The 27982-nt window shown below is 38.6% G+C and overlaps 1 protein-coding gene across 3 annotated transcripts in view; it reads right to left on the reverse strand.

Annotated features, from left to right (window-relative positions):
* POLQ (DNA polymerase theta) overlaps positions 1-16193 on the reverse strand; it is a 141434-nt gene extending 125241 nt beyond the window's left edge. For all 3 annotated transcript variants that reach the window (XR_008911118.1, XR_008911119.1, XM_007493754.3), the window contains exons 1-4: positions 15892-16193; positions 6972-7154; positions 6315-6445; positions 1590-1746 (exon numbers count right to left, since the gene is read on the reverse strand). Coding sequence is in view for 1 of the 3 variants with exons in the window: in XM_007493754.3 (XP_007493816.2) it covers positions 1590-1746; positions 6315-6445; positions 6972-7154; positions 15892-16102 (682 nt within the window). In the remaining 2 variants the exon portion in view is untranslated. The remainder of the gene's footprint in view (positions 1-1589; positions 1747-6314; positions 6446-6971; positions 7155-15891) is intronic.
* Between the last annotated feature and the right edge of the window lie 11789 nt (positions 16194-27982).

The raw sequence follows: 27982 nt of genomic DNA on the forward strand, positions 1-27982 counted from the left end.
CTTTAAAAATACTCTAGATTTCTGATGCATTAGAAAAATATGTGATCAATCACGTGAAGTGATAGGGATATGATTGGGGTTTTGATGCAGATATGAAAAACATGGAAATAGGTTTTGAACAATAATACATGTACAACCCGGTGGAACTGCTTGTCCGATTCGGGATGGGGAAAGAGAAAGAGGGGTGGAGGTGGGGGTAGGATCATAAATCATATAACCATGGAAAAATATTCTAAATTTTAAAAAAGGGAAAAAGAGGGGGGGGATTAGAAAAATACTCTAGATTTCTGAAATCACTAATTCAGACTGGATCCATCACAATTTCCTTGAATGGGAGAACTTACACTTAATTCTACCCCACTTAATAACTCAATTTAGTTCAACAAGTGTTATTAAAGCCTATTCCTTACAAAACACTGAGCTAAGCTCTAAAGCTACAAAGATGAAAAATAGTAGTTCTTACCTTCAAAAAGCTTATATTATAGAAGCAAGTGATTCTTGTATTAAAATTATTGTTGTAATAAATGTATTAAAATGTATCTGTGACGGGGGCAGCTGGGTAGCTTAGTGGATTGAGAGCCAAGCCTAGAGATGGGAGGTCCTAGGCTCAAATCCGGCCTCAGACACTTCCCAGCTGTGTGACCCTGGGCAAGTCACTTGACCCCCATTGCCTAGCCCTTACCAGTCTTGTGCCTTGGAACCAATACACAGTATTGACTTCAAGACAGAAGGTAAGGGTTTAAAAAAAAAAATGTATCTGTGTAAGAAAAATGAGAAAGCACACAGGCAAAGTCAAAAGAAAGGTCTGAGCTTTAAGAAAGAAGGAAACACTTCTAGCTTAGGGATGGAGGAGACTAATGTAGAAAGGCACCAGAGAAGAGATGACATCTGGGCTGGGTGTTAAAGGAAGAGAAGGATTTCAAAAGGAGATTAGAAGGCAATTTATTTTAAGAATACGAAAACAGTTACTGCAACTTTAAAAAACACAAGGAAAGAGGAGGTAAAGTTACAGCAACTGTCAACTGAAGTGAGAAAACGTTATGTGTACTTTACTCATCTGCCATGAATATATATAATTTATAAGCCAATTTCTTCATATGAGAGTAAAATAATTCTTGTTCATTGACTTCCATACTCTTGCCTGGTTAATTGCTACCCTGTCCATGACGAAAGGGCTGTTGAAGAAAAGAGCATAAATAATCTTGTAAAAGTCTCATTGCCAAAGCCCTTCCTGAGGCCATCAATGGATCTTCCCAAGCCAGAGCTCCAAGTTCTTAGTTACGATGGTCTTGTGTACCTCTCTGTCCATGTGTCACTTTCCCCATGAGACTCCATGGACTTCCCCTAGTGTCTAGCACATGCATTGTACACAGTAGGCTCTTAATAAGTGTTTGTTGAACTGAAAAGCAGCAGACTTCTCTCCCAGCCGGAGTCTTATCATCCCACTGATTCTTGCCTCTCAAAGAGATGGAGCAAAGTGTGAGGACCTTGACAAGTGAGTCTGTAGAGCTCAAACTACCCCATAATGACTTTTCCTCTCCACCAGAAAACAATGGAAACACATTTGCTTATTTTCACAGTGAGCTCACCTAACAAATCCATCTTATTTTCCTCTATTAGGCGATTGACCAGACCGTTGGCTCGCTCGATGGTGCAGACAGCAATGTCCAAAGCAGAAAACCGGACTGTTGGGGAGCAGCTGCCCATGTAGCCTTCCACCAGCAATCCTACTTCCTGAAACAGGTTCTAAGCAACCAAAGAAAATTCCTGAATTACTTGAATTGCCATTGACAGCAAAAATTAAACAGTTGGTTCAAGCACTCCAAGAAGCAGAGATATGAAAACTTTGAAGGTCACGTGCCACTGATATGAATCTCATACAGCGGAGCCTATTGACAACTCAGAATTGTGTACTAAATGCAAAAATGCTAGAACGCGGTACGTGTTCTCCTTTAAGACAGGAAGAGAGTCCGCTTTTAAGGATTCATGACGCCAGCGGCTCTACCTGGAAAGTCATCATTGTGACAGAGGCTGGCAGCACTAGAGATAAAGGACCAGGTTGAAGAGCGTATGAAAGTGAGGAGAGGAGTTGGTCGTCTCTCCATCTGGAGGAGCCACAGGGAGAAGTTGGGAGAAAAGCCCCTACAGGATTGCACACAGAATGCAGAAACAGTACATAGAACCAGAGAGGATCTGAAGGACACGCCACTCAATGATCCGGACCTTCAGATATATTCGGATGGTTCTTCGTATGTTTTCAAAGGCAAAAGAATCACGGGGGCTGCAGCTGTGACAGGGGACGGACCCTCTGGCATGCGTCACTACAAGTCATGTCAGTGCTCAGGAAGCCCAGCTCAGAGCCCTCATAGAAGCGCTGGTGCAGTCCAAAGGGGGTGAATATATATACGGATTCAGCTTATGCTTTGGAATTGTATTTGCCACGGGACAAACTTGGAAGAATAGGGGATTTGTCACAACATCTGGAAAAAGGATAGCATATGAGACCCTCATAAACCAACTCTTAGAAGCAGTGAACTTGCCAAAGGAAGTGGCAGTGATCCATTGTGCTTTGCACAGGTGGGTTTCTCATCAGAAAGTCCCTTCAGTTGGGAAGTGTTGGGGGGAAGGATTTCCAGTCACCAGCAGGAAAAGTGGGTAACCCTCAGGAGAAAGTCTTTATCCACCTCTCCCAACTGAGAGCCTCACTGCTCTCCCTGTGCCAGTCTTCTCTTCCTCTCCCGATTCCAAACTCCTCAGGCCCCGCCCCCGTCGAGGTGATCAGTTTCGCACACTCTTCAGCCTGGTACTTTTTCTCTAGTGCCAGCCTCTCACATCATTTAGCAGTCAACCCTCTGGAAATGAGAGCACTTAGCTAAGCTAGACCCACAGGAGAGACACAGTCCAGCCCCTGGCTCACGCTCAGGGTTTTATAGCTTCCTAAGACATAACCGAGCAGATAGGCTATTTGTTGGTATAGCTTATTGGTAAGTCAGAATTACCTCCGTTGGAAAATGAGATATCAAAGTAAACTGAAAAGATTTATAAAACAAGTAAAAAAATTTTCAAGTGCTATTATAATAATAATGACCAAAGCAATTCTAAGATATATTTGCCTACAGAAATCCAAGGTACAGGAAACCCATATTAAATTATAGCATTATTAATTCCCAAAATCATACTTATCGTTTCAATAGAATGCTAGAAGAAAATCACTTGATCAAGGAATTTAAACTCTCATTCTTTTGCCTATAATCTAATTCATAACTATATGGACTATCCCAAAAGTATTGGTCCAGTTGAGCTATTATACAACAAATGAAATACTAACATCTTTCCGTTATAGCAGACTTTGAGGTTAACCTTTAATCCATAGTGTCCATAACAAGGATGCTTTCATTATTTTCTTAACTTTGGACTTGCCACTGAGTAGAGAAAATGCTATTTGAGTTACTAGCATTTAGGCCCAGACTTGTTGATTCTTTTACCTGGGGAATAACTATTTAAAAGTGTTATGGTCTGTGAAGCATGACTTTCAGCTTGAAGACTGCCTCAGAAGAAATGTCATACACTAAAGGCTGAGATCAGATTTATTTTCATCCTCCATGTCTGGCCAATACACGAGCAGCAAAGTCCTGTTTGAGATGGTGGATCTTGTAAAAAGCATTGCTTCTCAGTCATGAATATAAACTATGTCTTTTTGATTTCTGTATGTACCATCCTGCCAAGCAGAACCAGTTAGGATTCAGTTAAATAAGCATCATAAATGCCCGGTATGCTAGGCCAATAGGAACACAAAGACAAAAATAACTGCTGCCTTCCAAACATGTTAGAAATTAATACATATACAAGTAAGTAAAAATAAAATATGGACCAAATAGACAAAATGCCTATAAACCTGGGGCCTCAAATGCCCAGCAGATTTTCCACTTTACTTCCTAAGAATATACTCAGGAGGACCATAATTTCCAAGGAGAGAGAGAGAGAAAGAAAGAGAGAGAGAGAGAGAGAGAGAGAGAGAGAGAGAGAGAGAGAGAGAGAGAGAGAGAGAGAGAGACACAGAGAGAGAGAGAGAGACAGAGAGAGACAGAGAGAGACAGAGAGAGAGACAGAGAGAGACAGAGAGAAAGAAATAGAGAAAGAAAGAGAAAGAAGGAAAGAAGGAAGGAAGGAAGGAAGGAAGGAAGGAAGGAAGGAAGGAAGGAAGGAAGGAAGGAAGGAAGGAAGGAAGGAAGGAAGGAAGGAAGGAAGGAAGGAAGGAAGGGGGAGGAAAGGAGGAAGGGAGGAAGGGAGGAAGGAAGGAAAGAAAGAGAAAGAAAGAAAGAAAGAAAGAAAGAAAGAAAGAAAGAAAGAAAGAAAGAAAGAAAGAAAGAAAGAAAGAAAGAAAGAAAGAAAGAAAGAAAGAAAGAAAGAAAGAAAGAAAGAAAGAAAGAAAGAAAGAAAGAAAGAAAGAAAGAAAGAAAGAAAGAAAGGACTGATGTTCCATTGGTGTTCTGCTAAACACACTGTCCTTCTAAGAAATGAGAAAAGGGGTTGGCTTTTTCCCCTCACACTTCCCTTTTTTTCTCTTAGTCCCTTAGGAATATTTCTTAGTCTTTCAACTTCAGTCTGGCCTTGTCTCTCTGGAGAAATGGTAATTCAGTTCAATCCAGTTAAAATAAGTCTTAGTTTGTATTATTTTTGCTAAACAAAACCCCTATTGGTTCCACTGAGTTCAAATGAAAATTATTTTATAAGTAATTTCCAAGGAAATAATTATGAATTCCAACCCTGAATTTTCACCAACTATTCTCCTGTTTTATCTTCACTTTCTTATATACATAGTTATTCAACCCTCGAATCCCTTACCCCTGGTCCTTCGCATTTTACCAAATGCCAAACCTGGCTAACTTCCAGCTGTCTACATTCTCTTACTAAAAGCAGCTGGGAAAAAACTACCTAGTATCTGGGGATGGGGTCCATTATGAATCTATGCTAACTATTCTCAGCTTGGTTCTCACAGCTACCCACAGCTATTTTATCTTCTCAGATTTGTTTTCTTTCATACTCCCCCTTGTTCTTATCCTTCTAATTTGCCTGCATTCTCTCTTTCCCGTCCTTCACATCTCTTTCTTAAATGGAAATCTGTACTCAATGCTGGCAAAGTTGTGGAGAAACAAGGAACTCTCACCCATTCTTGGTGGAATTAAAAGCTTATGGAATCTTTTTGGAGAACAATTTGGTCATGTACACCAAAAGTTATAAGAATAATTTCATTCTGAGGATTATACCTTCAAGCAATGTAAAAAACAAAACCAAAAAAAGCTATCTGTCTGTTCAAAGATTTTCATAGCAGCACTATATGTAAATTACAGAAAATTTGGAAATCATCTATTTAAAAATCCAGTAATAGGGGAAAGGTTAAATAAATTGTGTTATATTAATGCAATGGAATACTATAATGTAATTAAGACCTGCAAGTAGGAGAAATATAATTAAATCTCGAAAGACCTTTATGCTGTAATGCAAAATGAAAAAAAAAACAGAAGCATGGAGTACTAATTATAACCATGTAAGAGGACAAGAATGAGAAATGGACAAATCCTGATAGGATCTTAGAGAGGATAAATATAAAGTTATAAAGTTATGATATTTATACATTGAAACTAGTTAACATAAGTAGTTATTAAACACATTTAGTTGGTTATGCCAATGTTCAAAGAGACATTTTTTAAAAATATCTAGCCATCCACTGTAATATGTCTTCTTCCCCATTCTATACCTCAAAACCATTTTATACAATCTTATTCCCTCTTCCTTTGTACTAGTCTTCAAGAAGTGATTCTTCTCCTTTCTAAGATCAAGCCCCTCTACTTATGCCCTTAATCCAATTCCCTTCCATGTCCTACAAGAACTTGGCTCTTCCATCATTCCCCATCTCTCCTGTTCAATCCTGACTTATCTGTTACTTTCCTCCTACCTAGAAACATTCCCAAGTCTGTCCATCCTTTTTAAAACCTTCATTTCACCCATTTCTGGTATACCCCACCCCTTGCTCACTTTTTAAAATTAAAAACCCCTCCTTTCCATCTTAGAATCAATATACAGTATTGATTCCAAGGCAAAGGGGTAATAAGGGCTAGCAGTTGGGGTTAAGTGACTTGCCAGGGTCACACAGTCAGTCTGAGGCCAGATTTGAAACCTGGCCTTCCCATGTCCAGTCCTGGCTCTTGACCCACTAAGCCACCTAGATTAAAGTTGAAGCTTCTAACAGTAGGCTGTGCATTATTTCAATCTGAGCATATGTAATCTTAACCACAGGATTATTTTAGACTTACCTGAAGATAATATTTTTTCTCTTTGGCCACTGAAATAAAGGGCAGAATGAATAAAGCTTTCTTACGCATTTCCAAAACCCTCTTCAGAATAAGTAATTCAGCAACCAGGGTCTTTCCAGCACTTGTAGGAGCTAAAAGAACACGACCATTTTATTAGTCAGCACAAACGATGCAGCATGTCACACTTAGATTATAGATATCTTAAGCAAATCTTCACTAGCTCTTCAGGCTAAGACTAGCTTCAGGAAATGGAAGACAATAACATAAAACAGTAGACTGAAATGGTATAAGAGTTTGAAATCAAAAAGAGAACAATCGCACACCAACAAAGATTTAAAAATAAGAATGCAGATATCTAACAATAGCATACTTTGGGCTGGCATCTGACTAACACACATTTTAAAACTTTAAAAGACTTCATTCATCTTCAGACCACCACACTGAGATAGGTGAGCAGATCCCAGCCTCAAAAAAGGAAAATCGACATCGAATTCTGTCCTATAACTACGTACTAGAGCGCTAGAAGATAGTTCCATCTGCTCTGAACATGTGCTCATTTTTTGATAAAGCACGTCAGCTTAGTCACTTAACTAAATATTTTACTTATCCATAATGGCTTTCAAATAAGTTAGATCGCAGCAATAGAAATCCGCATACCTGAATAGACTAAGTTCCTCCCTTCTAGAACCTGTCCAAGCAAGAGACATTCTGCTTGCCATTCAAACATCTGAACCACACCCAAACTGTGATATTTCTCCAAAACGGCTTTGGGAAGCCCCCAGCTTGCCAGGAGCAATTTGTCTATTTGGTTCTCAGGAACTACTATGGGCTTGCATGATCCTTTTAGGGAAAACAAAAACAAAAATGAAATGGTGATTAATGGTGGAACAGAAGTTTCCTAGAAATCGATTATTAGAGTTCAAAGGAATCATCTATTACAAAGAGTGACTGGCCCAAGGTTATAATTCTAGTCAATGCCATACCTAGACCAGAACATTGCTTTCCTCTCAGTTCTCCTTTAAGCCTTACTGTGATTGAAGATAAGATACTCACATTTCTAATATATATAAAAGGAAGGGGGCAGCTGAGTGGCCCAGGTCTAGAGACGGGAGGTCCTAGGTTCAAATCTGGTCTCAGACACTTCCCAGCTGTGTGACCCTGGGCAAGTCACTTGACCCCCATTGCCTAGCCCTTACCACTCTTCTGCCTTGGAGCCAATACACAGTATTGATTCCAAGACAGAAGGTTAAGGATTTATTTAAAAGAAAAAAAAAAATATATATATATATGAGGAGAACATGTCACACAATTGAGAGAGAGATTTGGTACCTGAGGGTCTGCCTTCAAATGCCAGCTCTGACACTGCTACTAGGAAAATCAGTTTCCTCATATTTAAATTAGGGTTTCTAAGTCTAAGTTTTCTTCTAGTTCTGGTATGTCTCCTCATACTAGTATCATAGATTTAGGTCAAAATAGGGCTTTGGATATCATCTAGTCCAAATGCCTTTGGCATTTATTTTTTATTACATTTATTATTCAGTATTTAAGTTTCTTGTACATGTTTCTATTTATTAACTTTCTGTTTATGCTGTACATAGTTTTCTATGTACTGATTAACTCTCCTCCCCACTATGCAAACTTACTAGGACCAAGGATTTAATGTACTTGTATCCTCGAGGCCTGAAACAAAGAAGTTAATAAACCAATTGATTGATCGATCCAGTGGAGGACAGTTGGGATGATGAAAGGGCTTGAGTAAATTTCATAAAAAGAAAGACTGAAGGAACCAGAGAAGTCTCAAGTGGTACCTGTAGACCAGGCAATGGCCATGTTGACCAGGAACTAGACTGTTCTTTCTGGCACAAGAAGGCTATTCTGGGAGCCACATGTGAAAATTTAAAGAGGCAAATTTCAGATTGATGATAGGAAAAGTTTAACAATTAGAAACTTGCCCTCAAAGGGATAGGAGCTGCCACAGCAGTTCTCTCTAATTTAGTCCTTTATGCTGAGGCTGAATGATCATTTGCAATCTCCAGTGGGGATTCCTTGTGAGTATGCACTGGCCTGGATGGAAAGCTGATAGAGTTCTGAACTTGATATAAGGAAGAAACACCTCATTCACAAAACAGAGGATTTAGAAAATCGTTCGAGGAGAGGTCTACCAGAAGACCATGACAAAAGAAAAAGCCTAGACATAATACTACTGGAAATTATCCAAGAAAACTGCCCTGATATTCTAGAACAAGAGGGAAAAGTGGAGATTGAAAGAATTCAAAGATCACCTCCTAGACTTAATCCCCAACTGACAACACCCAGGAACGTTATAGCCAAATTCAAGATCTATCAGACCAAAGAAAAGATAACACAAACTGCCAAGAAGAAGTCATTCAGATACCATGGAACCACAGTGAGGATAACGCAGGATCTGGCTGCATCCACACTGAAGGACCAAAAGGCATGGAATATGATATTCTGGAAAGCAAGGGAACTAGGTCTACAACCAAAAATCAACTACCCAGCAAAACTAACTATATTCTTTCAAAGGAAAGTATGGTCATTCAACACAATAGAAGAATTCCAAGAATTTATAAAGAAAAGACCAGACCTGAACAGAAAATCTGATGCCCGAGCATAGAAAAAGAGAATCATCAAAAGGTAATTTAAAAAGGGGGGGAAGAAAAGAACCAAACCAAACAAAACAAAACAAAAACCCCTTATTTTTTAAAAGAGACTCAATAAGTTAAAATATGTATCCCTAAAAGAAAAGAGGTCATTGGTAACTCTTAACAATTGTTATTTTCAACTGGGTAGCTAGAAGAATTACACTTAAGAGGGAACAGTGACAAACTGTATAGGATTTAATAACAAGACATAAATAGGTATATAGATATATGTATGCACAAATGCAATACATATATATATATATATATATATATACAACTAGAGCTAAAAAAAGAGGTTAATACTAAAAGAAATGGGGAAAGAAATAAATGGGGGTAAATTTATATGTCACAAAGAAGCTCATGGCAGAAGGGGGGAGAACATCAATACACTGGAAGAGTAAAGAGGTTGGAGATACGAAATGCTCAACTCATTCCTGCATTGAAATTGACCCAAAGAGGGAAGAACAATCCAGTCCATTGGGGCAGAGAATAGATTTGTGCCCTATATGGGGGGTAGAAGTGTAACAAACAGACTGGTGGGGAGGGAATCAGTACAAGGGAGGGATGGGGGGGTAGTTTTAGAAAGACTGCAAGGCAAATAAGGTGGGGGGGGAATAAGAAGGGAGGGGGATAGAAAGGGAAGTAAAATACGGGTGGGAACTGGGGGACTGATTAAAAACAAACATTGGTGTAGAAGGAAATAGTGGAAGAAGAAAAGGTAGGACCAGGAGTTGAAATAAAAATGCTGGGAAATACACAGCTAATAATCATGAATCTGAATGTGAATGGAATGAACTCACCCATAAAACGCAAGCAAATAACAGAGTGGATCAGAATCCAAAACCCTACCATATGCTGTCACAAGAAACACACATGAGGAAGGTAGATACCCATAGGGTGAAAGTAAGAGGATGGAGCCAAATCTATTGGGCATCAACTGATAAAAAGAAGGCAGGAGTCGCAAAAATGATATCTGACAAAGCCAAAGTAAAAGTAAATCTAGTTAAAAGAGATAGGGAAGGTAATTACATCCTGATAAAAGGCAATATAGACAATGAGGAAATATCAGTACTCAACATATATGCACCAAATGGCATAGCATCCAAATTTCTAAAGGAGAAACAAGGGGAACTCAAGGATGAAATACATAGAAAAAGTATACTAGTAGGAGACCTGAACTTTCCTCTATCCGAACTAGATAAATCAAACCAAAATAAATAAATAAATAAGAAAGAGGTAAGAAAAGTGAATGAAATCTTAGAAAAATTAGAGTTAGTAGACATGTGGAGAAAAATAAATAGGGACAAAAAGGAATCCACCTTCTTTTCAGCAGCATATAGAACATTCACATAAATTGACCATGTATTAGGGCATAAAAACATTGCAAACAAGTGCAAAAGAGCAGAAATAATAAATGCAACTTTCTCAGATCACAATGCAATGAAAATAATAATTAGTAAGGGTACATGGAGAGGTAAGTCAAAAATTAATTGGAAATTAAACAATATGATTCTCCAAAACCAGTTAGTTAAAGAACAAATCATAGAAACAATAACTTCATTGAAGAAAATGACAATGATGAGACATCCTTCCAAAATCTATGGGATGCAGCCAAAGCAGTACTCAGGGGGAAATGTATATCCTTGAGTTCATATATTAACAAATTAGGGAGGGCAGAGATCAATGAATTGGGCATGCAAATTAAAAAACTAGAAGGTGAACAAATTAAAATCATCAGATGAAGACTAAATTAGAGATCCTAAAAATCAAAGGAGAAATTAATAAAATTGAAAGTCAAAGAACTATTGATTTAATAAATAAGACTAGAAGCTGGTACTTTGAAAAAACAAATAAAATTAAAAAAGTACTGGTCAGTCTAATTAAAAAAAGGAAAGAAGAAAACCAAATTGACAGTATCCAAGATGAAAAGGGAGACCTCCCCTCTAATGAAGAGGAAATTAAGGCAATCATTAAAAACTATTATGCCCAATTATATAGCAACAAATATGGCAATCTAGGTGATATGGATGAATACTGACAAAAATATAAACTTCCTAGACTAACAGAGGAAGAAATAGATTACCTAAACCACCCCATATCAGGAAAAAAAAAAAAACTGAACAAGCCATCAAAGAACTCCCTAAGAAAAAATCCCCAGGTCCTGATGGATTCACAAATGAATTCTATCAAACATTCAAAGAACAACGAATCCCAATATTATACAAACTAATTGACATAATAAGCAAAGAAGGAGTTCTACCAAATTCATTTTACGACACAAATATGGTACTGATCCCAAAGTCAGGCAGGTCAAAAACAGAGAAAGAAAACTATAGACCAATCTCCCTAATGAATATAGATGCAAAAATCTTAAATAGGATACTAGCAAAAAGACTCCAGCAAGTCATCACAAGGGTTATTCACTATGACCAGGTAGGATTCATACCAGGAATACAAGGATAGTTCAATATTAGGAAAACCATTCACATAATTGACCATATTAACAAGCAAACTGACAAAAATCACATGATTATCTCAATAGATGCAGAAAAAGCCTTTGATAAAATACAACACCCATTCCTATTGAAAACACTAGAAAGTATAGGAATAGAAGGACCTTTCCTAAAAATAATAAACAGTATATATCTAAAACCATCAACAAACATCATTTGCAATGGGGATAAACTAGAAGCCTTCCCAATAAGATCAGGAGTGAAATAAGGATGCCCATTATCACCTCTGTGATAATTGCTGTAGCAATTAGAGAAGAAAAAGAAATCGAAGGTATTAAAATTGGCAATGAGGAGACCAAGCTATCACTCTTTGCGGATGATATGATGGTCTACTTAAAGAATTCTAGAGAATCAACCAAAAAGCTAGTCAAAATAACCAACAACAACTTTAGCAAAGTTGCAACACAAAATAAACACACATAAGTCATCAGCATTTCTCTATATCTCCAACCCATTTCAGCAGCAAGAATTAGAAAGAGAAATTCCATTTAAAATAACCCTAGACAATATTAAATACTTAGGAATTTATCTGCCAAGCCAAACACAGGAACTATATGAACACAACTACAAAACACTCTCCACACAATTAAAACTAAATCTAAACAATTGAAAAAACATTGATTGCTCATGGGTGGGACAAGCTAACATAATAAAAATGACAATCCTACCCAAATTAATTTACTTATTTAGTGCCATACCTATTGAACTACCAAAAAACTTTTTAACTGAATTAGAAAAAAAAAACATAAAGTTCATTTGGAAGAAAAAAAGATCAAGGACATGCAGGGAAATTATGAAAAAAAAAAATTGCAAAGGAAGGAGGACTTGCGATCCCAGATCTCAAACTATACTATAAAGCAGTGGTCATCAAAACAATTTGGTACTGGCTAAGAGACAGAAAGGAGGATCAGTGGAATAGACTTGGGGTAAATGATCTCAGCAAGACAGTCTATGATAAGCCCAAAGATCCCACTTTTGGGACCAAACCCCACTATTTGATAAAAACTGCTGGAAGACAGTATGGGAGAGATTAGGTTTGGATCAATATCTCAAACCCTACACCAAGACAAACTCAGAATGGGTGAATGACCTGAATATAAAGAAGGAAACTATAAGCAAATTAGGCAAACACAGAATAGTATACTTGTCAGTTCTTTGGGAAAGGAAAGACTTTAAAACCAAGCAAGAGCTAGAAAAAAAAATCACAAAATTCAAAATCAATAATTTTGATTACATCAAATTAAAAAGGTTTTGTACAAACAAAACCAATGCATCCAAAATTAGAAGGGAAGCAACAAACTGGGAAACGATCTTCATTAAAAAAACCTCTGACAAAGGTCTAATTGCTCAAATTTATAAAAAGCTAAACCAATTGTACAAAAAAAATGAAGCCATTCTCCAATTGATAAATGGGAAAGGGACATGAATAGGCAATTTTCAGTTAAAGAAATCAAAACTATTAATAAGCACATGAAAAAGTGTTTTAAATCTCTTATAATCAGAGAAATGCAAATCCAAAGAACTCTGAGGTATCAACTCACACCTAGCAGATTGGCTAACATGACAGCTATGGAAAGTAATGAATGCTGGAGGGGATGTGGCAAAGTGGGGACATTAATGCATTGCTGGTAGAGTTGTGAATTGATCCAACCATTCTGGAGGGCAATTTGGAACTATGCCCAAAGGGAGATAAAAGACTGTCTGCCCTTTGATCCAGCCATAGCACTGCTGGGTTTGTACCCCAAAGAGACAATAAGGAAAAAGACTTGTACAAGAATATTCATAGCTGCACTCTTTGTGGTGGCAAAAAATTTGGAAAATGAGGGAATGCCCTTCAGTTGGGGAATGGCTGAACAAATTGTGGTATATGTTGGTGGTGGAATACTATTGTGCTCAAAGGAATAATGAAGTGGAGGAATTCCATGGGGACTGGAACAACCTCCAGGAATTGATGCAGAGTGAGAGGAGCAGAACCAGGAGAACATTATACACAGATACTGATACACTGTGGCACAACAGAATATAATGAATTTCTCTACTAGCAGCAATGCAATGACCTAAGACAATTCTGAGGAACTCATGAGAAAGATGCTATCCACAACCAGAGAAAGAACTGTAGGAGTAGAAACACAGAAGAAAAACAACTGCTTGATCACATGGTTTGATAGGGATATGATTGGGGATGTAGACTCTAAATGAACATCCTAGTGCAAACATCAACATGGAAATAGGTTCTGATCAAGAACACATGTAATACCCAGCGGAATTGTGCATCATCTAGGGGAAGGGTGGGGGGAGGAAAGGAAGGGAAAGAATATGAATAATGTTCTAAATTAACTAACTAAATAAATAAATTTTTTTTAAAAGAACTGGGAAGACCTCTAAGAACTGATGCAGAGAGAAATGAGCAGAACTAGGAGAATATTGTACACAGAAAGTGAAACATTGTGGGATGGTCTTATGTAATCAACTTTGCTATTAACAGCAATGTAATGATCCAGGACAATCCCAAGGGACTTATGCAAAAGAATGCTATCCACATCGAGAGAAAGAATTGTGGGAGTAGAAACACAGAAGGAAAACTTTAGATTTGTCATTTGTTTCTCTGGGTATAGAGATATGGGGTTTTGGTTTTTAAAAGATTACTCCATTATAAAAATGAATAACATGGAAATAGATATTGAGTGATAATGCATATATAACCTAGTGGATTTGTTTGTTGGCTCTGGGAGGGGGGAGGGAAAAGAGGAGGAAAAGAACATGAATCATGTAACCATAGAAAAATACTTAAATAAAAAAATTTAATAATATGGAATGGTTCTGTGGAAACAAGTTGGGAGGACATGGAAAGAAATGTGGGTGATGTAAAAACAAAAGACAAAAAATTATTTTTAAGAAACATGAATTTTCCAAAATTATAAAGCACATGCATGACACTAAAGATCAACCATGAGAAGGCACACCCTCTCTCCACAGCAACTACTTTGCAGAAGTGAGAGGTCCTGGAGCATGGAACACTGTATGTATTTTTAGTTTTTCTATGTATAATCAGTTTTGCTGTTTTTCTTTTTTTTTCTTTTTTTAAGTCTTATATAGCAGTTCTTTTTGTGGTGACAAAGAATTGGAAATTGAGGAGTTGCCCATCAATTGGGGAATGGCTGAACAAATTATGGTATATGAATGTGATGTAATAGTACGGTGCTATAAGAAATGATGCAGGCAATGGCTTCAGAAAAAAAAAAACGAGAAGACTTCATGAGCTGATGCAAAGTGAAGTTATCAGAACCAGGAGAAATATTTACACAGTAAAAGCAATATTGTAAAAATAACAGACTTTGGGCTATATGGAAACTCTTATCCATACAATGGTCTATCACATTTCCAAAAGCACTGGTAATGAAAAATGCTATTCAACTCCTGAGAGAACTAATGGCCAAACTGAAGCATATTTTTTTCTCTTTTTTTCAACCTGTCCTCACCACATGGCTAATGCTTAAAATCTTTTTGTCCCACTTCTCATTTGTAATGGGTTTTGTAGCTCTTGCATTCCCACTGGAAGTGGAGAGAATCTAGAACTTAAAATTAAATATATTTTTTAACATCTTACTTATATAGCTCTGGACACTGGTAGGGTTACTGGGAGAAATTTATATGATATGAAAACAAAAGAAATACATTTTTAAAAATAAAATGAGTAGGATTACAAAAGAAACTGATCACACTGAAGTTTGTTTCAAATAAGTTGGGGAAGGGGAAGAAAGGGAAAATAAGAAAGTGGGAAGAGGGAAAGGGGGTAGGGAGAGGGGTTGAAGTAGAAAGAGAGGGGGAAGTAAAGAAAAGGAAGAAGAGAGGAAGAAATGGAGATGAGGGAGGCAAAGATAGGAGGGAAGAACGAGGTGGGGAAGAGATATAGAAGAGAAAGGAAAAGAAAAGGGGTGGAGGGAGACCGGGAAAGAGGGAGGAGAGAAGGGGGAAGAGAGAAAAAGAGGAGAGCGACAAGGGAGAAGAGGAAGGAAGAAAGATAAGGAGAGGAAAAGAGGGGAAGGACTGGGAAAAGAAGGGAGATAAATGAAGAGGGAGAAACAGAAGGAGGAAAAAGGGAGGGGTGAGAATGTGAGGGGGAAGTGGAAGTGGTAGCGAGGAGAGGAGGAGAAATGAAACTTTCTGAAAGTCTCTGAGAAAGAGAAGAAAGAAAGAAAGAAGAGGGAGAAAGATGAGATAAGTGAAGAGAGGAGTGTCCGAATGGCAGAAAGTGACATTCATTCCACATGGGTGAAATTGACAATTGTCAATTACAATCCGGGAGGAGCCCTTCCCCAAGCAGAGAACCTGTCAAACCTCAGTCCATACCTCCCCTCTTTCCGCGCCTCCCGTGGCAGCCTCAGGCTGTCAACCTAGTACCTGGCGAGGGGAGGGTGCTCCTTCTCAGGCTGAGCTCCAAGCCCGGGGGTGGGCTCAGCACCGGCCCCGCCGGTTCCCGAGGACTGACCCCAATCCCTTCACCACTTCTGTCCCTTCTCCTGCCACTGCTGCTGTTACCCCATCCCAAGAAAGAGTCCGATCCGGACGACGAGCGCCGCCGCTTCCCACAACGACTCGTAAGCTTCATCATCTCGGCTCCTGATCACCTGCCCACTGCGGGAGAACCTGGAGGTTCCCGGGATCGGGCGCTGCAGCCGCCATCTTCCCGCCGGCGGTTTCAAATCCAGACCTCCCAGCCGTCCCCGGAACCATAGAGTTCAGTGGGCGGAGTTACCTCTGAGACCATAGAGGAGACGCTTTTGCTTTTTTTTTTTTTTTTAATTTGGGCGAGGCCGAGGGAGCTGCCCTGGAGATTTCCCAGGTCTAGTTCTACTTTTCTCTTCCCTGGGGTTACGCGAATAGAGGCTGGACCTACAGCCTGAAAGACCTAAATCAAAACCTCCTTAAGCCGCTGACTCTCAATGATCAGCCTCAGTTTCCTACTCTGTAAAATCCTTTTGCACTTGGGGGATGGATGGCCAGAGAAAATATGGGAGCTGGCAGCAGCAACAGCAGCAGCAATGTAGTCTCCCAGACTCTCTCATAGCTCACAGTCTGTCTTGGAATGGCTTTTTCCTATCTCCTTTTCCCCAAATGGATTCTAATTTATTTTTAAAAGCTGGTTGGAGAGGGGGCAGCTAGTTGGCTCGATGGACAGAGAGCCAAGTCTATAGAAAGAGGAAGTCCTGAATCCTCAGATACTTCTTATCTGTGTGATTCTGGGCAAGTCACTTAACCGCCAATGCCTAGCCCTTACTGCTCTTCTGCCTTAAGAACTAATACCGAAACAGACTTCTCTACTAGCAGCAATGCAATGATCCAGGACAATATCAAGGAACTTAAGAGAAAGAACGCTATCCACATCCAGAGAAAGAACTGTGGGAGCAGAAACACAGAGGAAAAAACATTGCAAAAAGCATTGATCATGTGGTTTGATGGGGAGATGACTGGGGATTTTGACTTTAAATGATCACTCTATCGCAAATATTAGTAATATGGAAATAGGTTTTGATCAATGATACATGTATAGCCCAGTGGAATTGCTTGTCAGCTCAGGGAGGGGTGGAAGGGGGGGTGGGAAAGAACATGAATCATGCAACCATGGAAAATTTTTCTAAATTAATTAATTAATTAAAATAAAGCAATCTTCATTCCCTTAAAAAAACTAAAAAAAAGGAGAAGACTATCCAGTCAATACACAATATAGATTCTAAGAAGAGATGGTTTAAAAAAAAAAAAAGTTGGTTAGAGAGTTTAAAGTTGCTTGCCCCAGGCTTCTTTTGTAGTTTTAGGAGGTACCAGAATTGCTCCAGGAAAAAACACTGAGTGATCCCTGCCCCCTAATCCAGCTCTCTACTTTCCCTTAGATAGTGCCAGAAGTTAAAGGCTTATGCATAACCTTTAATCACAGTAACTAAAGATTTATCAGTTGAGTGGAAGAAACTTGTGAGCCATAGCCTAAGGAAATTGGTCAGGGTGCTTGACAAATTGAGAAAGTTTTCCTTAATCTCCTCTCAGGCTACTTAATAGAGGTAGAGACCAGGATTTATAATCAGATTTCCCAAAATCTAACCTTAATCACGTTTCTTCGTTTCTTCCTTCCTCCCTCCCTCCCTCCCTCCCTCCCTTCCTCCCTTCCTCCCTTCCTTCCTTCCTTCCTTCCTTCCTTCCTTTCTTTCTTTCTTTCTCTTTCTTTCTTTCTTTCTTTCTTTCTTTCTTTCTTTCTTTCTTTCTTTCTTTCTTTCTTTCTTTCTTTCTTTCTTTCTTTCTTTCTTTCTTTCTTTCTTTCTTTCTTTCTTTCTTTCTTTCTTTCTTTCTTCTTTCTTTCTTCTTTCCTTCCTTCCTTCCTTCCTTCCTTCCTTCCTTCCTTCCTTCCTTCCTTCCTTCCTTCCTTCCTTCCTTCCTTCCTTCCTTCCTTCCTTCCTTCCTTCCTTCCTTCCTTTCAACTCTTACCTTTTATCTTGGTATCAATTCTAAAACAGAAGAGCAGCAAAAGCTAGGCAATCAGGGTTAAGTGACTTGCCTAGAGTCACACAACTAGGAAATGTCTGAGACCAAATTCGAACCCAGGACCTCCCAACTCCAGACATGGCACTGTTCTATGTAGTTGCTCATCAAGGCCCATTTTTTCAATCTATTTGAGTATTCCCAATGCCTGGCACCAAGGAAATGTTTAATAAATCCTTGTGGACTCATTCGTTTTTAAAATCATATACACTGGTTCCACCCCATACACAAAAGATCTCTGGGGGTTGTGGGAATACTTTCTACTTACCTTGTTTGAGCCAGTTTCCATTTCCTACATCCTTCTGTTTGCTGGCTCAGGGTAAATCTAGCTCCCCTCATCCTTCCACAAGTATTGAGGCCCCGTGCTTCCTGCTTAATATCCCTTCTTTGTTTTTTGAGGGTTCCAGAAGGTCTCAGACTTGGAAATGGGGGGCGGGGGGGGCAGGTGGTTTCCTATTTGCCAGCTAAGTCTGAAACATAGTAGGTGTTTAATAAATGCTTATTAACTGACTAATTTCTGTCTCATATTCTGGGACAACTGGACATATAACTGTGAGATGCTTATCTGAAGAAGCAAGAATGGGGGGGAGAGGAGCTAGCCAGTGTTATCTATGACTGTGATGGATACACAACTAGATCTGTGATTATATTTTTTTGTTTTTGTTTTGCAATTGCCCCAGTATATAGGCTGCCCTGGTGTGATGTTGGCCAACTACCCTCACTTTATAGGTGCCAATTCCCAGCCCTAAATGAAATGGCTAGAGGTACCACCTCACACCTATCAGATTAGCCAATATGGCAGTAAAGGAAAGTGAAGGAGATGTGGCAAAACTGGGGCACTGATGCATTGCTAGTGGAATTGTGAACCATTCTGGAGGACAATCTGGAACTATACCTAAAGGGCTATAAAACTGTGCGTATCCTTTGATCCAGTAATACCACTACCAGATGAAAAGATAATAAGGGGAAAGACCTGCTTGTACGAAAATATTTACAGCAGTTCTTTCTGTAGTAGCAAAGAATTGGAAATTGGGGGGATGTCCATCCATGGGAAATGGCTGAACAAATTATGTTACACGTTGGTGGTGGAATACTATTGTGATATAAGAAATGATAAACAAGATGCTTTCAGGGGGAAAAAATCTGCACAAACCAATGCAAAGCAAAATAAGCAGAATTGGGAAAACATCGTACATAATAACAAGAACATGGTACAATGATTATCTGTGAAAACTTGGTTGCTCTCAGCAATGGGACAATCCTGAAAGACTTATGACAGAAAATGCTTTTGCCCTCCAGATAAAGAACTGAAAGACGACTGTCTTTCACATCAGTGTATTTATGGTTTTATTTTGGGGTTTTGTTTATGTATGAATTTGCCCTTAAACAATGACCAATATGGAAGTATGTTTTGCGTTACAATTAAAATATAATTTAAAAAATAATAAAATGTAGCAGCTATGTGATATAACGGATAGAATGCTAGTTCTGTAGTCAGGAAGACTCATCTTCCCAATTAAAATCTAGCCTCAGACACTTAATAGCTGTGTGTCCCTAAGTAAGTCACTTAACCCTGTTTGCCTCAATTTCCTCATCTGTAAAATGAGCTAGAGAAGGAAATATTAAATCACACCAGTATCTTTGCCAAGAAAATCCCAAGCAGGAGGCAGCTGGGTGGTTCAGTGGATTAAGAGACAGACCTAGAGATGGGAGGTCATGGGTTCAAATCTGATCTCAGACATTTCCTAGCTGTATAACTGGGCAAGTCACTTAACCCCCATTGCTTAACCCTTACTCCCCTTTTGCTATGGAACCAATATACAGTATTGATTCTAAGATGGAAGGTGAAGGTTTTAAAACAAAAGGAAGGAAGGAAGGAAGGAAGGAAGGAAGGAAGGAAGGAAGGAAGGTAGGAAGGAAGGAAGGAAGGAAGGAAGATTATCATTAGTTCCCTTGATATTTTTGATCTTTTGTTCTTCCAGATGAATTTTATTATTTTTTCTAGTACTATAAAATAGTTTTTTGGGAGTTTGATAGGTTTGGCACTGAATGAATAAATTAATTTAGGTAGAATTATCATTTTTATCATATTAGCCCAAGTGAAGTCACAAAGAGTCGGACACAATTGAAAAATGACTGAACAACAATAAAATTGTAAATGCCTAAAGGACGTAAATTTTATTCTTTTTTTTTTAATCCTTATCTTCTGTCTTAGAACCAATACTAACTATTGGATCCAAGGCAGAATAGCAATAAGGACTACGCAACTTGGGTTAAATGACTTGCCCAGCATCAAACAGCTAGGAAGTGTCTAAGTCTAGATTTGAACCCAGGACCTCCCTTCTTCAGGTGGGGTGTTCTATCCACTGAGCCACTTTGTTGCCCCTGTCATTGATCTTAATATTTCCCATTGCACCTATATCCTACTGTCTTTAACTGAGTAGGCACTCAGTAAGTATAAATTGAGCGAATAAACAGAAAGTAAATTTGTACAGGAAAGACAGTTTATTTAATACATTGCAAAGGGAAATGTTTCCTTCTAGAAGTGCTACAGTCCATTCCATTTACAGAGATCTACATGCCTAGAATTAAGTACAGCCCAGATTTGGGGAGGAAGGAGGAGGTCAGCAAATGCCACACGCACCAAACCTGAATGCTAACAGCAACATATAGAAGATTAATTGCCTGCAGAAATAACCAGCCACAAACTGCCCCCCAATGATGTATTAAGGAGGCCCTTTTTTACCCTCTGAAATCCCACCTAAAAGGTGCTAATAATTTAACTAATCTAAAACCAATTGCTATCCTAGACATTTGTCATGGACACAAAACAAACAGAGGTAGCATTCTGCATGCAGACTACTAATGGGAGTCTTTTATTTAAGAATATGTCAGTGTTAGGCTAGCTCTATCCAAGGATGAAATATATATTCCAGGCACTCTGGATTTATTCTCTATCCAGCTCACATGAAATACACTCAACAAGGGTTCCATTCCCCCCCCCCCCCAAGAATATTTGGTGATACTCTGCTGATTTTTTTCACCAGACCTGAAATCATTCTGTAAAATCACTTTAAAAGTTTAAAATGAGAGGAAACTTATTTTACAGCTCCGTAATGGTTAACATGTTGGCATGCACCCTGGGTAAAATGCCAAATCAACTTCAAGCTTAGCAATGCACATTGTGTTGAACTCAAACTGACTGCTAATTTGTGCCTCCTAAGTTGCTGCTGAAAAAAATGGATAACAATGTGTTAGACAGTTTGTATCTAATTCAAAGAGAGGAGATTCTTTGTGACACTCCTCTCCTCTTCTGGACTTCACACCAGGGTACAAGGTTCTCACTTGCACACTTGTGAGTTCTGACCAGCATGCTTCAGTAGATGTTTGCTTGCATGCATGCTGGGTGTTCAGAGCCAGATGAATAATGATAATGAAAGTAATCATTCAGTTTTACATTTGTTTCGTTTATTTATTTAGTTACCAATTACATGTACTAAATTTCCACACTAGTTTTCCAAAGTTGTATGATCCAAATTGTCCCCCTCCTTTATTCCCTCCTCCTCCCCAGAGCTGGCAAGCAATTCCATCTGGGTTATACCTGAATTGCCAGGCAAAATGTATTTCCATATTGTTCATTTCTGTAAATGAATAATCTTATAAAACCAAAATCTCAAAATATATACCCAAATAAACAAGTGAAAAATCATCTGCTTTCATATGCATTCTGACTCCAACAGTTCTTTGTCCTAAGTCCCTTAGAATAGTATTGCTGAGAGTAGCTCAGTCTATCAGTTGATCATTCCACAGTATGGCTAATATGATAAAAATGATAATTCTACCTAAATTTTGTTCATGATTCCTGTGTTTGTTTTGGCAAATAGATTCCCAAATATTTTATATTGTCTAGAGTGATTTTAAATGGAGTTTCTCTTTCCAACTCTTGCTGCTAGGCTTTATCGGAAAAATATAGGAATTCTGATGATTTATGTGGCTTTATTTTGTATCCTGCAATGTTGCTAAATTTTTTTCTAAATTTGCTAAACGAGTTTTATAGTTGATTTTTTAAAGATTCCCTAAGTATATACCATCATATCATCTGCAAAGAGTAATAGTTTAATTTCCCCATTGCCTATTTTTAATAAATTCCATTTCTTTTTTCTTCTCTTATTGCTAAAACTAGCATTTCTAGTACAGTGTTAAATAATAGTGCTAATAATGAGCATCCTGGGAAGGCTTCTAACTTATTCCCATTGCAGATGATGCTTGCTGATGATTTTAAATAAACACTACTTATTATTTTAAGGAAAGGCTCATTTATTCCTATGCTTTATAATGTTTTTAATTGCTCTAAGCAAAAGATATCAGTGTTCTTTTTTTCCTCTCTGCTGAGAAAACAAAAATGGAGTTGTATTAATAATCTTCTCTCTCTCATCTTAATTCTAGAAACTTTCACCACTTTTCCTAAATTTAGAATATGATGTTTTGGGATAATCATTTATGAAAATAACAGGATTATAGTTTGAGCCCTGTCCAGTACAATGTAGTTTACTTATAGTATACAGAACATAAATCAAGCAGCAAAGCACTAAGATTTAATAGGAAAATACTTCACCTAAGAAAATAAATGAAAGTAATGAACTTGTGATAACTCACAATCCCTGAACTTCCGAATAAGTATAGTGATTTCATATTTGTGACTAGGCTATATTTTCCTTGGCTCTAACTTTGTATTTCAAGCTTTCTCCATATGGATTTGATTTACCAGGACCCAAGTTCACATATTCCATTATCTCTATGTCATGGACAGATTTAATTCAGGCTGAAATCCAAGCATTGCTCTCCTTCAGGAGATAGAGAGAAAATACTATGAGATTCACTGAATTTTGTGCCCATTTACTTCTCTTCATGGTACCAGACACAGTATTGTATACTAAGAAATAATTCCCTCATGTCTCTGAAATTGTTTTGCAATGCTTGAGTTAGACCATGAGAATATCTACAGAAAGCACCTCTTATGGGAAATGAACTGAAGTAACTTTAGTGCTTATAGTCATTAAGGGAACTGATGGTACATGAAATAAGTCAGCTATTTTTAGAATAAAAAATGTATTTCTGTAAAAACTGATCAGCAAAGAGATCATCCCATCTAGAGTGGCTATGCTTGTGTCGATACTGTGATTTCAAGGCTATCCCGATGGTTCCTTGACCATTAAAACTATCTGTTCAATGATATCTTAAATTATTTTTATTGAAAAAAAAAACCTTTGATTCTATAAACAATACTTAAGCCAGTAATGGTGATGCACAGTCCCCATTTCTTGAGGAGTCTGAGGCTAGTTAATTGTTGGAGTTAGAGAGTTATGAAACGCAATGAAGATAAAGTAAATCAGGTAGTCATACTAAGTATGGCACTAATAAGACAAATACTTTGGAAGAGAGGGAAACAAGGCTGTCTAAAGAGAGTCAGACAAACACATGTCAGAAAATTTAGTAGGTTAAATATATGTGCCCATCAGTCTTGGGATCAGAAGGAAAGGAAAAAGGAAGAAAGAAAAATGGAAATGAAGAGAGAAAAAGAAAGAAAAGAGAAAAAGAAAAAAGAAAGAGAAAGAAAATAGAAAGGGAAAGGAAGAAAGAAAAAGAAATGAAAGAAAAGATAGGAAAAGAATAATAAATAGAAACAGAAAGAGAAAAAGAAAAGAATAAGGAAAAGAATAAAAAAGGAACAGGAAAAGAAAGAGAAAGGAAAAAGGAAAAGAAAAAAGAAATAAAAGAAAATGAAAAAAGAAGAGAAAGAAGAAAGGAAAGGGGAAAAAAAGAAAAGTAGCTGCCTTCCCACTGCCCTCTAGCCTGCTAGCTCTTTAGCCACCATCTAGCTGCCATCTAGTCATTGTCTAGCTTTCTAGCCATCTAGCTGTCCTCTAGTTGCTCTCTAGCTGTCTAGCCACCATCTAGTTACTGTCTAACCATCATCTAGCTGTTGTCTAGACCATCTAGCCATCTAGCTGCCATAAAGCCATCCTGTAGGTGCCTTCTAGTTGTCTAGTCATCATCTAGCCATCTAGCCACTATCTAGCCTTTGTCTAGCCATCTAGCCCCCACATAGCCATCTAGCCACTGATGTAAAGTATAATTTTAGCGTTGTGACCTAAACTATATTAATTATTGATTGCCATAGATATCCCAACGAACAAAAAAAATTACCCAAGTCAGTCTGGAAATATATGGTGATTTAATTAATATAGTGGAAAGAAATTTAAGAAGAAGAGAGAAGAAAATGGTGTAGGATTTCTCCCACCTGGCTTGTGCTGGGTGGGAAGATTAGAGGCTCTAGAAGGTAAGGTTTTGGAGAGTAAAAGAGAAAGGAATCAGCCTGAACTCCAAGAGGGCTCAGCCAAGATGCCTGAACCTGAATTAGCTCAAGGGCAAACTCACCTCCAAAACCCAGACAAATAGCTGCCACCATGCCAAAATGTCAGAACGCTTAGCACGCTGCCAGCCAGAGACGCCTCTCTGGAAAAAGCCCAAAAAGAGGCAGTGAAAAGTTATTTTTGGTTTTGTAATTCCTTCAGAAACACCTGGAGTTACCCTTCTCCACTAGCCCTTGGGGAATTCTTGTCCCCCCCCACACACCTTTTCTGACCAAGCACTAAAATTATCCTTTACAGTTTGAAAGAAAATTAAAGCACCAGAGTAGGATGCATTTAATAAATAGCAGAGACCACTGGGCTATCCAATGACCAGCATCCATTGATCCAACTAAAATTTGAACAAACTTATATAAATCAAACAAACCAGAATTATAAGTTGAAAGAATGTCCTAGAACTCTTGTTCAAAAAACAAACAAACAAACAAACAAACAAACAAACAAAGGGTGTTCCCTAGCTTGGGGAAAGTCATTTGCCATAGCACAGAATTCTGCCTTTGTTCAGGGAGTGAAAGAACAAGTTCGTGGATAGACTGGCTCAATAAGGAATTAGTTTGTGTTCTTATGGTCAGAGGGAAAAGGCTATATAGCAGTGAGGATGGATCAGTTGTCTGGCATTCCTATAAGTCTCTGATTTCTTGCTTAAGATTTTCAGTTATCTGCTAGTGATCAGTCAATATAGATTGCACATCAGACTGCAAGGAACTGAGTCTGTCCTCTGCTTCCCATTTCTCTATTTTCATTTTACTCATACATTCTTTTACCAAGGCTAAATTACTCTCAGCCTACCTTTTAGGGGTCTCTGCTAAACCAACTGGATTTTTAAACCTCTCAGTAAACATATATATATATATATATATATATATATATATATATATATATATATATATATATATATATATATATATATATATATACATATATATATGTATGTATGTATGTATGTATGTATATGTATATGTATATGTGGGGTGTACGGGGTGTTCAGGGAGGGGTAGTATCTCTGGTATGGAGGGCTTATCGTGCCCTCCTAGGGCAGCTCTCCAGCCTCTGACCCCTACCTGACATCCAGCTCTCACTTGTGGCTCCCAGTAGCTGCTAGCATGCGGCAGCGGCCACACCTCGGGCAACGGCTTCGACAGGCCGGCTAAACCTTGTGAGGGTAGCCATCGGGTCGTCGACCCCTGGTGAACCAAAGCTTTGCTCACCCAGCATGTGAAGACTGCTTCGGCGGAACAGGCAGAAGAAACTAATAAGAAGGTTCAACGGCTGAGAGGGCGACGCAGCGAAGCACTGTGGAGTGCTCAGGGCGTGTTGGAGCACAAAGGACAACACGGCCATCCAATGCAGCTGAGGAAGTGTCCAGGTGTAACAACTCTTCGTACCACTGGACCCAGGCTTCCAACGCCAAGAGAGTGGGACTGTCTCTGTGCATCGGCTTTTCCACTTAAATCTCTTTCATGCACAAGTATCTTTGTGCACAAAAACGCACAAAGACAATCGTCTACTACTACTACTACTACTACTACTACTACTACTACTACTACTACTACTACTACTACTACTACCTTTAATTCTCTTTTAATTGATAGGTTTCATAAAGAACTTGTTGACCTAGTCAAGAGGTTTATGTTAGATTGGCAGACTGGGGAAACGTATTATCTTATATGGAGCCAACCAGTTCCAAGGCACCTTATCTTCAGAGCAAACCAAAAAGGTTGATAAGATTATGATCTTCCAGTTCATCCAGTTACAGAGGCAGGAGGGTCATAGGCCCCAATAGCAGTGATTTGACCAAATGTACTACAGTTATTTTTATTGTAAGAAAGTGGGTCACTGGAAGCAGAAGGGCCTAGCTTGCTTAAGAAAGAGCCAGAATCTCCCCAGAAAAGAGCCTTCCCCCACATTTCTCAGTGAAAGACCTCAAATTAGAATGGTCAGGGATAGGGCTCTGAGGACTTAGTGCCTCCCCACCCATCACAGAATTCCTTTCACTTACTTCATCTTCCAAAGAGTGTGTCCCAATAACTGTGATGGGAACTGAGATCAAGACACTTGGTTACACTGTAGCAGTCTGTTCTATCCTCTAGTGCTCAGCATTCCTCCACCCCCCTTTCCTGGAGAAATAAGGCTCAATTGTTATTGTGAGGGTTTCTAGCATGCTATATCTTGCTCTCCTTTCTCAGTCCCTACCTTTTTTGATTGGTGGATTACTGGGTGAATACCCATTTCTCTACTATACAAATTGTCCCTCCATCCTTTAAGATCAGGATTCTCTCTCAATTCACATTATTGAATTTAATGCTAAAAGGCAGCTCATGTTGTCTTTAAGCCCTTCTCCAGATTTTGTTATCTACCTACTCCCTAATCTGTTTTGTCCACTACCAGTACTGCTTTCTCTCCCTCTCTGAAATCAGTCCCATCTTCTGCTTTGGTAACTTCTTCCATACTAATAAAAAAAAAATCAATGACTTTGATAAAGACACACATAACATGCATGCAAAATTTGCAGGTGATGGAAAGTCAGGAGAGATAGTTTATTATTTAATAATAAATACATTTTATGATAGGATTCAGGAGAAGATCTTGTCAGTTTAGAATACTGGACTAAGCCTAATAAGATGAAATTTAATGGGAATAAATGTAGTCTTTCACTTGGATGTTCCTAGGTACAAAATGGAGGAAACAGTGAAGAAATTTACCTGAATTGATCCACGACAATCAAGAACACCAATCCAATAATTCATTTATATTGAGAAAGACATAGTATCTAGATCTAGGAAGTTGATGGTTTTACTGTATATATTCTACCCTGGTCAGAGCACAAATGGAGTATCATACTCATTTCTGGGTAGCACATTTTAGAAAGAACATTAAATATAGAGGTGGGCCACTGGGATGAAAAAAGACCAAATTTACTCCATATGAAAATCAGCTGAAGGAACTAGGGATATTTAGTCTGGAAAAGGGCAATATAAAAGGTAATAGTTTATTCTCTTTGTCTATTTTGAATTAATCAACCAAACACTTAAACACTCCTACTTAACACTAAATAAGGGGGTTCACAAGTCACTTACTTGGGGAGCTCCATCCTTTTAACTCAGTCAGAAACTTGTGAATACTTTGATAAGGGTTTATACCCTCAGAGAAAGAGAGGTGGATCCCACAGACCATTGCCCCCCTGGGCAGTGCTAGGCCATTTGAAAGCTGTGATTGGCCCCTGTGAAGAGGGGGAAGGTACAAGAAGTGATGTGGGGAAAGGATTATAAAAAGGCTTGAACTTCCTGTCCAAGTGGTTTTTGGCTTGAATCTTTGGCTTGGAGCTTCCACTGGTGACCTGCCTCTTGGTGGTGACTTTGGACTTGGACCTTGGCTTCAACTTGGGACATTGGCTCTTGAACTGGCTCTTGGGTGAGTGAGTATCTGGCTTTCCTTTCCTGGTTTCTGGAGAGATTAGTTCCAGAGAGGCATCTAAATTTTCATGTCTACCAATCACAGCAGACACTTTTCTCCAGGACTTCCCATTCTTTAGT

The sequence above is a fragment of the Monodelphis domestica genome, chromosome 4 (assembly GCF_027887165.1).
Source record: "Monodelphis domestica isolate mMonDom1 chromosome 4, mMonDom1.pri, whole genome shotgun sequence".
Classification (NCBI taxonomy): Eukaryota; Metazoa; Chordata; class Mammalia; order Didelphimorphia; family Didelphidae; genus Monodelphis; species Monodelphis domestica.